This window comes from Salvelinus alpinus, chromosome 9, assembly GCF_045679555.1.
Source record: "Salvelinus alpinus chromosome 9, SLU_Salpinus.1, whole genome shotgun sequence".
NCBI lineage: Eukaryota > Metazoa > Chordata > Actinopteri > Salmoniformes > Salmonidae > Salvelinus > Salvelinus alpinus.
In genome coordinates, this window is record NC_092094.1 from 554,073 (window position 1) to 568,126 (window position 14,054).

Genomic DNA, 14,054 nt, shown 5'->3' on the forward strand with positions numbered 1-14,054 from the left:
TAATCACATCAATGAATCGGTTATAACAAACTCCAACACCGTAACCTGTGACAGCAAAATGGATAAATGGATGAATAAACTCGAAACGGGGGAATGTTTACTGGTTGCTCAGACGGGAAAGGGGAAGTCCGTAACTAGTTGTGGATAAAACTGTAGACCAAGAGACCAGAGCTCTGCGTTTGCATTATGTAACAGATCCTGTTAGAATACAGTCCCTTTTCCCCCTGGACCATTTGGAACAGCGAATATAAATAAATTATAAGCACTTTTTTTTGTAAAGCATTGATTACACCAAAAGACAAACAAACAAAAAAAGTCACATGCAACCGTGAATGTTGCTGGTTTATTTATTGTTTATGAAAATTATTCGAGGCTCCCTTTGTTATTTCCTATTTAAAACTAAAATACTTAATTGCATTTCAAATCATGAATGACTGGTATGCCGTGTGATGACATGAATGAATGATTGATTAATGCAGTAGCCTACTGTATATATTGAAATATAGGCCTAAGTTACTGTATTAATAAGAGAAGCTACACAGGAAGCACTCTTAGGCCTACAGCTGGATGCTTGTTCATTACAGCAAAGTTATAAACAGACAGATTTGTGAAATTGTTTAATCCGACATGTTGTGTTTGTTGGTGCTCAGGCTATTAAACAAACACAGGCAACAAGACGGATCTGTCGTATTTCTGTAGATATACAGAAATATATTTAAATATTTATATATATTTATAATGTATATTTTATATATTTATCATTTATATATTTATAATATATTTGTATACAGAGCAGTCAGAAAGTATTCATACACTTGGACACATTTTATTACGTTAAAACCTTATTCTAAAATGTATTAAATTACATTTTTTCCTCGTCAATCTAAACACAATACCCCATAATGACAAAGTGAAAACATGTTTTTAGAAAAAAGTATTCAGACCCTTTGGATATGAGACTCAAAATTGAGCTCAGGTGCATCCTGTTTCTATTGATCATCATTGAGATGTTTCTACAACTTGAATGCAATCAATCTGTCATAAAATCAATCGATTGGACATGATTTGGAAAGTCAGTTAAGAACAAATTATTATTTACAATGACGGCCTACCCCGGCCTGTCACACCCTGACCTTAGAGAGCCTTGTTATTCTCTATTTTGGTTAGGTCAGGGTGTGACTAGGGTGGGTACTCTAGTTTTTGTATGTCTATGTTGGCCTGGTATGGTTCCCAATCAGAGGCAGCTGTCTATCGTTGTCTCTGATTGGGGATCATATTTAGGCAGCCTCTTTCCACCTGTTGTGTGTGGGATCTTGTTTTTGTATTGTTGCTTTTTAGCCCTACAAAGCTGTACGTTTCGTTTTGTTACTCTTTATTGTTTTTGTGCCGATTATCATCAATAAAAATGATGAACGCCTTCCGCGCTGCACCCTGGTCCATTAATTCAAACAACGATCGTTACGCGGCCAAACCCTAACCCGGACGACGCTGGGCCAATTCTGCACCGCCCTTTGGGACTACTAATCACGGATGGTTGTGATACAGCCTGGAATTGAACCAGGGTCTGTAGTGATGCCTCTGGCACTGAGATGCAGTTCCTTAGACCGCTGCGCCACTCGGGACCCCCTGCTACACAGGTCCACAGAGCTCCATACAGGCCTGCTACACAGTTACACAGAGCCCCATATAGGCCTGCTACACAGTTACACAGAGCCCCATACAGGCCTGCTACACAGTTACACAGAGCCCCATACGATGATTTAAAATAGTAGTTGAACCCAGGCCTGGTGTAGATATCAGTGGATGGCCATAATACAACACTGATCTATTCCTAACCAGACCTGGGTTCAACTACTATTTGAAATCATTTCAAGCATTGTATCTGTGCTTGATTTGTGTTTCCAAATTGTGCGGCTAAAGCAAAAGTATTTTTAATATTTCCAAAAGTATTTGAGCCCAGGTCTGGTCTGCTCTGATAGTCAGAACAGTCCCCGGCCAGGGCTTCCTGACAGCTATCTAGTTAGTGGATGGACCATTCTTATGATTCCACTCAACAATGCTGGGTAGATCTGATCATTTACACAGTTTTTAATAGAGATTTTTTTTGGGGCGGCAATTTAAAATCATTAACAATCAGTAAACTTATAAATACTTAAATAATAAATAAAAGGAAATTTCTGGAATCTGTTCCAAACCAATCCCAGGTATTTTAAAGATCTTAATGACTGTACAACCCCGTGTGTAGAATGACATATTAATGCTAAGGCCACAGGTGAGATCACATGCTGATGAGTAACTATAGTATCAATACACACACACACACACACACACACACACACACACACACACACACACACACACACACACACACACACACACACACACACACACACACACACACACACACAACACACAACACACACAACACACAACACACACACACACACACACACACACACACACACACGACGTAGTAAACCCCTCCATATCTTAGCGTAAACACACAAACATGCTCCGGTCCATATCTTACCGTATAGAGCCTTGGCGCCCATCTTGCTGTCAGATCTGGCCACCCCACTGCGGAGAGAGGAAGAGCAGAAGGAGGATGAGGAGGAGAGGTTACCAGGGTTACGTTGTCTGCCTTTCATCGCTTCAAACTTTTTTCTCCAACTCTTCCTAATATCAGTATCACAATGTGATACAAACACGATCTATTCCTAATCAGTCTGATACAGGCAGAGTGTCCTAGCTAGCAGACTGGACAGGAAGACATTAGTCTGAGATACTGACCAGATGGCCCAGAGAGAGAGAGAGGGGGGAAGTGTGGGAGGGGACTTGAGAGAGAGTGGGAGAGAGAGAGAGAGAGAGAGAGAGAGAGAGAGAGAGAGAGAGAGAGAGAGAGAGAGAGAGAGAGAGAGAGAGAGAGAGAGAGAGAGAGAGAGAGAGAGAGAGAGAGAGAGAGAGAGAGAGAGAGAGAGAGAGAGAGAGAGAGAGAGAGAGAGAGAGAGAGAGAGAGAGAGAGAGAGAGAGGGGAAGTGAGGGAGGGGACTTTGGAGACAGAGAGAGAGAGACAGAGAGAGAGACAGAGAGACAGAGAGACAGACAGAGAGAGAGAGAGAGAGAGAGAGAGAGAGAGAGAGAGAGAGAGAGAGAGAGAGAGAGGTAGTGAGAGTATGAAGCTGAAGAGTGACTGGAGCAAGGAACAAGGGAAGGCACAGCAAAGCTCCTCTGTACACAGATACCGGGTCTACCAGATCCCTAGTCTACCAGACCCCTAGTCTACCAGACCCCTAGTCTACCAGATCCCTAGTCTACCAGACCCCTAATCCACCAGATCCCTAATCTACCAGATCCCTAATCTACCAGATCCCTAATCTACCAGACCCCTAGTCCACCAGATCCCTAGTCTACCAGACCCCTAGTCCACCAGACCCCTAGTCCACCAGATCCCTAGTCCACCAGATCCCTAGTCCACCAGATCCCTAGTCCACCAGATCCCTAGTCCACCAGATCCCTAGTCCACCAGATCCCTAGTCCACCAGACCCCTAGTCCACCAGACCCCTAGTCCACCAGATCCCTAGTCCACCAGATCCCTAGTCCACCAGACATCTAGTCTACCAGACACCTAGTCTACCAGACACCTAGTCTACCAGGCCTCTAGTCTACCAGGCCTCTAGTCTACCAGGCCTCTAGTCTACCAGGCCTCTAGTCTACCAGGCCTCTAGTCTACTAGACACCTAGTCTACCAGACACCTAGTCTACCAGATACCTAATCTCACAGACTCAGTTAGTGATTTTATCTCACTGTGTGTTTAACTGAATCTGGATGAGGGGAGGGTGTGTGTATGTATTAGTGACGGGGGGGGAAATCGAAGTCACATTTCTTGATATTATTTTTTACAATATATCATATAGCATTGACAGAATCACAGTATTATAACTCCAGTATTGTCCCTTCACAGCTAGTTTTCCATCTTCTTTTAAAAAGAGTTCTCAGGAGGGACGTGATGCCGCGGAGCTGAGCAGACGTTGACAAACCGAGCTCTTCAAAGTTATTCTATTATTACCTAAATAACAACGTTGAAACAATATTCTAACATCGGCTGATAAATTGTCAAGTACTTAACTTCCCAAAGAGCCATGGACCGCCGACCGAGAGGCAAGAAGAACGACCAAAACGTCGTTGATTCCCAAGATAACGATAACGCTAGCAAGATTAGCATTAGCCCTCATAACTCAAACGACAGTTCCAGACTGTTGCTCTCGGCCCCTTGCGAGCCTGCCGACATGCTGGCTACTCTCCTCCGGGAAATTCAGGACGGTAACAAAGGTCTTTCTATGAAAATCGATAAGAGAACGGCTGAACTCCATTCTTCCATCGACGACCTGAAATCCTCCATGAATGATCTCCTTTTGAGAACGACTGAGGCAGAGTTGCGCATTAGCACAGTTGAAGACACCATCGCTCGACATGACCAGGTCTTGATACAACTGCAAAAGGACAATGCCTACCTCAAAAACAAGGTAGATCAGATGGAAAACCAGAGCAGACGTAGTAATATCCGTGTGGTGGGATTGAAAGAGGACAGCGAGGGCCGTGACCCGGCCCGTTTCTTCACTCAATGGATCCCGGATGTCCTAGGCACAATCAACTTCACCAAGCCACTGGAAATCGAACGCGCCCACAGAACATCAGCGCCGAAACCCCGGCCAGATGAGCCCCCACGGGCCGTCCTGATCAGGTTCCTCCGTTTCCAAGACAGAGAGAAGGTACTGCAACTCGCAAAAGCCAAAGGGGACATAACCATTGATGGCAAGAGGGTCAGCCTTTTCCCGGATATGAGCGCGGATCTCGCAAGACGTCGCAAGCAGTTCAGACCTGCCGCCAAAGCACTGAAGGAGAAGAACATCATCGGCTACCTCATCCACCCAGCGCGGATGAAAGTTCAGTACAAAGGCCGAAGCCATCTCTTCAACACACCGGGAGAAGTGTACACTTTTCTCAAAGAACTGAGCAACGTCTGAGCCAGGACGGTCTCTTTGGGGGATAAGATGCAGTTTGTTTGTTTTCTCTTATCCGGACTGAACCGCTGATATCCTCCGGTCGCTATAATTGATTTGTACATTTTCAACTAACCGTATCTTTCCGGGGTGAGTTCTATTACATTTACAGGAGAGTATATTTTGGTTTAGTCCATATCACTGGGCGAAGCAAATAAGTGGGTTTAGGCCCACTGCTTTCCCCCTCATTTATGTTAATCTTTCGAAAAGAGACTCAAGCAGCCCTTACCGTGGGCAGTAAATATTCAGCCATAAATGTCTATTCACAACGTTTGTTTTCAATTTAGAGAGCTCGCAGGTTTTAGTTTACGCCAAGGTTTAGCTAGTAAGAGCAAGATGGAAAGCGAGCAGCAACGTATCTCTACAAGTGTATTCATGTTTGATTGTTGGGATTGTGGTTTTAGTCTAACAATCGGGGTGGGGGGGGGGGGGGGATTCTTAATTTTTTCCCCCTTTTTTCTATGTTTATTGTTTCCTTCCTAAAGAGACACATAGGTCACTTCTGTGTTCAAACCAAAGTTGAAACATTTCCTAACTATCTACATATGATAGAATTCCATTCAGTTACATATTTGAAACCCAACTGTGCTTAATCCACTAAAATATGTCACATTCAACGTAAAAGGTCTTAACAGCCCGATTAAAAGGAAGAGAGTCTATACATACCTTAAGAAATTAAAGGCTGACATTGTGTTTTTACAAGAAACACATCTCACAGCCAGTGAACACAAGAAATTGAAGAGGGAATGGGTAGGACAAGTTTTTGCGTCCTCTTTTAACTCCAAAGCAAGAGGAACTGCAATTTTGATAAGTAGACACATCCCCTTCTGCGTCAACAACACCATCTCTGATCCCTCTGGCAGGTTTGTTTTGGTGCAGGGGCATATGTTTTCAGAGTCTTGGACCCTATTGAATATCTATGCTCCTAACTTCGATGACCATATGTTTATTCAGAATGTCTTCCTTCAGGTTGCTCAAGCACCACCAGGATGGTTACTGGTTGGAGGAGATTTTAATTTTTGTTTAGATACAGTTCTTGATAGGTCCTCTGATAAACCCTCACTTCTTACCAAAGCCGGCAAACTCACCATGTCATTCATGAAAGATCTCAATTTACTAGACATCTGGAGACAGTTGCACCCACAGGATAGGGACTACTCTTTTTATTCACACCCACATAAGACACACACACGCATAGATAACTTTTTAATATCGACACAACTGTTTCATAGAGTGTTAGATGTTGAGTATCTCCCCAGATTGCTTAGTGACCATTCTCCCCTGGTATTATCAATCTCCATTCCTACCAAGGTAAATGGAGCATATAGATGGAGACTAAATTCTACACTCCTAAAGCAACCTGAATTTTGTGCATTCATCAAAGAGCAGATCAATATTTTCACTTTGACAAACAAACCCTCCGCTCCTGACAGTTTCATTCTTTGGGACACATTGAAGGCCTATCTGAGGGGACAGATCATTTCCTATACTAAAGGGCTGAAGAGAAAACACGGTGCGGAACTGAGTGCCCTTGAATCTGAAATCTCAGAGCTAGAGAAAACCTACCAAAGAGGCCCGACTAAAGATCTATACAGGCTTTTGGTAAATAAAAAACTGAAATATAATACTCTGAACACATATCAAGCTGAGAGGGCCATCACTAAATCAAAACAGTGTTATTACGAGCTTGGAGAGAAAGCCCACAAAGTATTGGCATGGCAACTGAAAGCAGAGGAAAGTAAGAGGACAATTAATGCTATAGAAACTCTTACTAATGAGATATCTTTCGACCCTACTGAAATTAATAATACTTTTAAGAAATACTATGAAGACCTCTACACTTCCCAATCAAGCGATGATCTATCAGAGATCGACTCCTTTCTCTCCTCTCTCAACCTCCCATGCCTGTCAGGGGAAGACAGCGAGCGCCTGAGTGAACACTTCTCAGTTCCTGAATTGTTGGAGGCCATTAAATCCTTACCTTCTAATAAATCTCCTGGGGAGGATGGCTTCCCTCCAGAGTTCTATAAAGAATTTAGGGAGCTGTTGGTCCCCTACCTTATGGAGGTACTTAAAAAAGCCAGGGAAGACAACTACTTTCCAGAGTCTTTCTCTCAAGCAGTGATTACTGTAATCCACAAGAAAGGGAAAAATCCACTAAAGTGCGCCTCATATAGACCAATCTCTCTCCTTAACACAGATTGTAAGCTGGTCACCAAGATGCTATCTAAGAGACTGGAGTCATGTCTTCCCCTGTTGGTCAACCCAGATCATAATTAATAGATTGTCCTCCAATAATCTCAGAAGGTTCTTTGATATAATTCACCTTGCTAACAAAAACAAAATACCTAGTGTCGCAGTCTCCCTCGATGCTGAAAAGGCCTTTGATAGGGTTGAATGGCCATACCTCTTTCGCGTCTTGGAAAAGTTTGGTTTAGGCACCGTGTTTGTAAATTTGATAAAATCACTCTACAAATCTCCTAAAGCTAGGATTGCTACCAACGGGATTACTTCCTCCTCTTTCCTTCTCTATAGGGGGAACAGACAAGGTTGCCCAATTAGCCCCCACCTCTTTGCCCTCGCCATCGAACCGTTGGCTGAGGCTATTAGAACGTGCCCTGACATACATGGCTTTGAGGTGGGCCCCCAGACCCATAAATTATCACTCTTTGCGGACGACCTTATCTTATTTCTAACAAACCCAGAACACTCCCTCTCTCACTTGCAGATCCTGCTACAGTGTTATAGTTCTTTCTCTGGATATAAGGTCAATTTAGATAAAAGCGAAATCTTACCGTTGTCTGTCTTTGACCATCATACCATCAAGCACAAGTTTCCTTTTAGATGGTCGCCTATGGGCTTCACATATTTGGGCATAATGGTGGATGGTAACCTGAACAACCTCTATAAACTCAATCTGGCCAGTTTGTTACAAAAGGTGGAGGGTGACCTTTGTAAATGGATGGACTTACCTCTCACTCTACTGGGTAGAATCAATGTAATTAAAATGAATGTCCTGCCCAGATTTCTATATCTGTTTCAATCTCTCCCTATCCCTGTCCCCGCAGCATTCTTTTCCTCTCTCGACAAGATGACCAGACGGTTTATCTGGCACGGCAAAACCCCTAGGGTTGGCCTGGATAAACTGACCCTGGATTACAGTCAAGGAGGCTTAAACCTCCCCAATTTTAGAATGTACTACTGGGCAGCACAGTCGAGGTTTCTGGCTCAGAGGTTTGATAAGGGTCCCTCTCCCTCATGGTTGAACATTGAAAAGCTTGAGGTAAACGATGACACTGGGGCAGAATTGTTTTACAAATGGGACAGAAAATCTATTAAAACCATCACAGACAACCCTTTAATCATACATTCTGTCCTGACATGGTGCAAACTGCAAGAGCTGTTCGGACGAGGGGGATTCCTTTCCCCTAAAACCCCTTTATGGAACAATAGATTGATTCCTATGTTTTTCCAGAATGGTAACTTTAGACCATGGTCTGATAAGGGGATCACTCTTCTGGAACATTGTTACGAGGAGGGAGTTCTTATGTCTTTTGATCAGCTGAAACAGAAATACCACTTGCCTAACAGGGACTTCTTTAGCTACCTACAACTACGAAACTTTATTAGGGTGTCTCTCAAGGGACAATGGAACCTACCTAAGATGTCACCTATTGAACAACTCTGCCACGCAGACCAACCACTGTTCAAGACCATTTCCCGTGTTTACGATGCTCTTATGTCAGGACTAACACTGACCGGGCTAGATAAACCCCGACTTAGATGGGAAAAAGATCTGGGTATTGATCTTGATGAGGGTCTATGGAGTGACCTATGCAGGAATGGTGTTACATCCACACTGAACTCCAGATACAGACTGATCCAGTTTAATTTCCTCCATCAGCTCTATATCACGCCATCTAGACTGCACAAGTTCAACACTGATATCTCCTCCCTATGTTTTAGATGTGGCTCAGATGAAGGAACATTCCTCCATTCCACTTGGCAGTGTTCAAAACTACACGGTTTCTGGCAGGGGGTATGCGATACCATATCCTCAATTCATGGGGTTGCATTCCCTTTAGACCCGGAGGTCTGTCTACTGGGCAACTTTACTAACACCAATCTTAGGCAAAGCCATACTATAAAGCTAACAGAAATATTGCTAGCGATTGCCAAGAAATGTATTGCCTTGAAATGGAAATTGGATTCCCCCCTGCCAGTTGCAATGTGGCTATCAGAAGTTAATAGTTGTATCCCACTGGAGAAAATCACTTACCGCTTGAGGAATAAGTTAAATACATTTTACAGAATTTGGCAACCTTTTATTGACTATATGGAGAATCTCCCCCCACATCACATTGAATGAATCTCTATATTATCCTTATATAATGTTTCACACGTAATGTATAATATGTAACCTACGGCAGGTGACCATATGATCCAATGTCTCATTATAATCTTTTTTTATTGTATGTTTGTTTGTATATATAATTATAATTTGTTTGATTTTTACTTTTTGTTACGCTCATCTGTTACTGTCACTTTGTCCTATTGTTGTCTAATATCTTTTCACGTATGTCTTGAATGTTGTTAATTGGAAAATGCAAAAATAAAATATTCAAAAAAAAAAAGAGTTCTCAGCACTTATATTTCCATGACTTTTATTTTATCTTCTCATGTTCTCTCTGTCCCTCTGCTGCAGGCTCTCCCTGTCCCTCTGCTGCAGGCTCTCCCTGTCCCTCTGCTGCAGGCTCTCCCTGTCCCTCTGCTGCAGGCTCTCCCTGTCCCTCTGCTGCAGGCTCTCCCTGTCCCTCTGCTGCAGGCTCTCCCTGTCCCTCTGCTGCAGGCTCTCCCTGTCCCTCTGCTGCAGGCTCTCTCTGTCCCTCTGTAGCAGACATATATGATGAGCAATAAAATCCCAGTATCGAATCGCAATACATATAGAATCGTGAGAATCACAATATTGTATCGACACCTAAGTACGGTGATAATATCGTGAGGTTCCTGGCGATTCCACGTCCTAGTGTGTGTGGGTTACTCACTTGGCTTGTCTCATCGGAGGTCCCAGGTTGTTCATGGTTTAAGACATCCACCTGGAAGCCAGAAAAAGAAAGGGAGAGAAAAAGATGATGTCATGTTTTTCTCCAAACCACAGTTTGTTTCCCACCAGGGCTCCTCTATACTTTATTAATATTGAACCATCTGTTGACTGACAACTCTCACATATACAGTGGTGGAAAAGAGAGAGAATTGTGATTGTGATTTTCTATTCTCTATGTTGAGAACCCCCTCAGGCCGAGTGCTCCTCCGTTGCGACATCTGCTAGCCGCAGCCCGCTAGCTGTCTAGAGCATACCGGACTGTTAGCTGAAGAGGTCCATCAGCCAATTTTCTTGGGCTACAATACCTATTTTGCCAATTGGCCTGGACCCTTTTACTACACTGGGCCCTGCCGATCCATCACGACTGGTCTGCCGACGTAACCGCCCGAGGGGGCTACAACTGACTCCACCGTCGCGACGTCCCCCTAAGGCCCTTCTGCTAGCCCCGGCCCGCTAGCTGTCTGAATCGCTGTGTCTCCAGCCCGCCTAGCTACTCACTAGAACCCATGATCACTCGGCTACGCATGCCTCTCCCTAATGTCAATATGCCATGTCCACTGCTGTTTTGGTGAGTGATTGTCATGTTTCACTGTAGAGCCTCCAGCCCTGCTCAATATGCCTTAGCTAACCCTTTTGTTCCACCGCCCACACATGCGGTGACCTCACCTGTTTTAAATGGTATCTCAAGAGACAATACCTCTCTCATTGTCACTCAATGCCTAGATTTACCTCCACTGTATTCACATCCTACCATTATACCTTCAATCTATTTTAATCTCCCCCAGAAACCTGCTCCTTTTACTCTCTGTTCCGAACGCACTAGACGACCAGTTGTTATAGCCTTTAGCCGTACCCTTATTCTACTCCTCCTCTGTTCCTCTGGTGATGTAGAGGGTAATCCAGGCCCTGCAGTGCCTAGCTCCACTCCCATTCCCCAGGAGCCCTCAGTTGTTGACTTCTGTAGGCGTAAAAGCCTTGGTTCATGCATGTTAACATTAGAAGCCTCCTCCCTAAGTTTGTTTTATTCACTGCCCTCTGCCAACCCGGATGTTCTAGCCGTGTCTGAATCCTGGCTTAGAAAGGCCACCAAAAACCCCTGAAACATCCCTAACTATAAAATTTTCCGACAACATAGAACTGCCAAACGGGGCGGAGTTGCAATCTACTGCAGAGACAGCCTGCAGAGTTCTGTCTTACTATCCAGTTCTGTACCCAAACAATTTGAGATTCTACTTTTAAAAATCCAACTTTACAGAAACAAGTCTCTCACCGTTGCCGCTTGCTATTGACCATCTTCTGCCCCCAGCTGTGCCCTGGACACCAAATGTGAATTGATTACCCCCCATCTATCGTCAGAGCTCGTACTGTTAGGTGACCTAAACTGGGACATGCTTAACACCCTGGCCGTCCTACAATCTAAGCTAGATCCCCTCAATCTCACACAAATGATCAAGGAACGTACCAGGTACAACCCCAAATCCGTAAACATGGGCACCCTAATAGATATCATCCTGACCAACTTGCCCTCTAAATACACCTCTGCTGTCTCAGCGACCACTGCCTCATTGCCTGCGTCCGTAATGGGTCTGCGGTCAAACGACCACCCCTCATCACTATCAAACGCTCCCTAAAACACTTCAGCGAGCAGGCCTTTCTAATCGATCTGGCCCGGGTATCCTGGAAGGATATTGACATTCCGTCAGTAGAGGATTCCTGGTTATTCTTTTAAAGTGCTTTCCTCACCATCTTTAAGTATGCCCCATTCAAAAAATGTAGAACCAGGAACAGATATAGCCCGTGGTTCTCTCCAGATCTGTCTGCCCTTGATCAGCACAAAAACATCCTGTGGCGTACTGCATTAGCATCGAATAGCCCCTGCGATATGCAACTTTTACATTTACATTTAAGTCATTTAGCAGACGCTCTTATCCAGAGCGACTTACAAATTGGAAAGTTCTTACATATTCATCCTTTTCATGGAAGTTAGGAACCAATATACACAGGCAGTTAGGAAAGCTAAGGCTAGCTTTTTCAAACAGAAATTTGCATCCTGTAGCTCTAACTCCAAAAAGTTCTGGGACACTGTAAAGTCCATATAGAATAAGAGCACTTCCTCCCAGCTGCCCACTGCACTGAGACTAGGAAACACTGTAACCACCGATATATCCACGATAATTGAGAATTTCAAAAAGCATTTCTCTACGGCTGGCCATGCTTTCCACCTGACTATCCCTACCCTGGTCAACAGCCCTGCACCCCCCACAGCAACTTGCCCAAGCCTCCCCCATTTCTCCACCCAAATCCAGATAGCCGATGTTCTGAAAGAGCTGCAAAATCTGGACCCCTACAAATCAGCTGGGCTAGACAATCTGTACACTCTTTTTCTAAAATTATCCGCCGCAATTGTTGCAACCCCTATTACTAGCCTGTTCAACCTCTCTTTCATATCGTCTGAGATCCACAAAGATCGGAAAGCTGCCGCGGTCATCCCCCTCTTCAAAGGGGGAGACACTCTAGATCCAAACTGCTACAGACCTATATCTATCCTACCCTGCCTTTCTAAGGTCTTCAAAAGCCAAGTTAACAAACAGATCACCGGCCATTTCGAATCCCACCATACCTTCTCCGCTATGCAATCTGGCTTCCGAGCTGGTCATGGGTGCACCTCAGCCATGCTCAAGGTCCTAAACGATATCATAACCGCCATAGATAAGAGACAATACTGTGCAGCTGTATTCATCGACCTGGCCAAGGCTTTCGACTCTGTCAAACACCACATTCTTGTCGGCAGACTCAACAGCCTGGTTTCTCAAATGACTGCCTCGCCTGGTTTACCAACTACTTCTCAGACAGAGTTCAGTGTGTCAAATCGAAGGGCCTGTTGTCCGGACCTCTGGCAGTCTCTATGGGGGTGCCACAGGGTTCATTTCTCGGGCCGACTCTTTTCTCTGTATTCATCAATGATGTCGCTTTTGCTTCTGGTGATTCTCTGATCCACCTCTACGCAGACGACACCATTCTGTATACTTCTGGCCCTTCTTTGGACACTGTGTTAACTAACCTCCAGACGAGCTTCAATGCCATACAACTCTCCTTCCGTGGCCTCCAACTGCTCTTAAATGCAAGTAAAACTAAATGCATGCTCTTCAACCGATCGCTGCCCGCACCTGCCCGCATCACTACTCTGGACGGTTCTGACTTAGAATATGTGGACACCTACAAATACCTAGGTGTCTGGTTAGATTGTAAACTCTCCTTCCAGACTCACATTAAGCATCTCCAATCCAAAATTAAATCTAGAATCGGCTTCCTATTTCGCAACAAAGCATCCTTCACTCATGCTGCCAAACATACCCTCGTAAAACTGACTATCCTACCGATCCTTGACATCAGCGATGTCATTTATAAAATAGCCTCCAACACTCTACTCAGCAAATTGGATGCAGTCTATCACAGTGCCATCCGTTTTGTCACCAAAGCCCCATATACTACCCATCACTGCGACCTGTATGCTCTCGTTAGCTGGCCCTCGCTTCATATTCGTCACCAAACCCACTGGCTCCAGGTTATCTACAAGTCTCTGCTAGGTAAATCCCCGCCTTATCTCAGCTCACTGGTCACCATAGCAGCACCCACCCGTAGCACGCGCTCCAGCAGGTATATTTCACTGTTCACCCCCAAAGCCAATTCCTCCTTTGGCCGCCTTTCCTTACAGTTCTCGGCTGCCAATGACTGGAAAGAATTGCAAAAATCACTGAAGCTGGAGACTCATATCTCCCTCTCTAACTTTAAGCACCAGCTGTCAGAGCAGCTCATAGATCACTGAACCTGTACACAGCCCATCTGTAAATAGCCCATCCAACCAACTCATCCCCATACTGTTATTTA

At 44.4% G+C, this 14,054-nt stretch overlaps 1 protein-coding gene across 19 annotated transcripts in view; it reads right to left on the reverse strand.

Moving 5' to 3' along the window:
- The window catches only part of eps8l2 (EPS8 signaling adaptor L2), a 115,916-nt gene that overhangs the window by 86,095 nt on the left and 15,767 nt on the right, over positions 1-14,054 (reverse strand). For 18 of the 19 annotated variants that reach the window (XR_011676707.1, XR_011676705.1, XR_011676712.1 and 15 more), the window contains exon 1: positions 2,531-2,798. Coding sequence is in view for 2 of the 19 variants with exons in the window: in XM_071415625.1 (XP_071271726.1) it covers positions 2,531-2,648 (118 nt within the window). In the remaining 17 variants the exon portion in view is untranslated. Of the gene's footprint in view, positions 1-2,530; positions 2,799-10,107; positions 10,159-14,054 lie in introns of those variants that run through there. The other variant, XM_071415626.1, reaches the window with a different exon arrangement.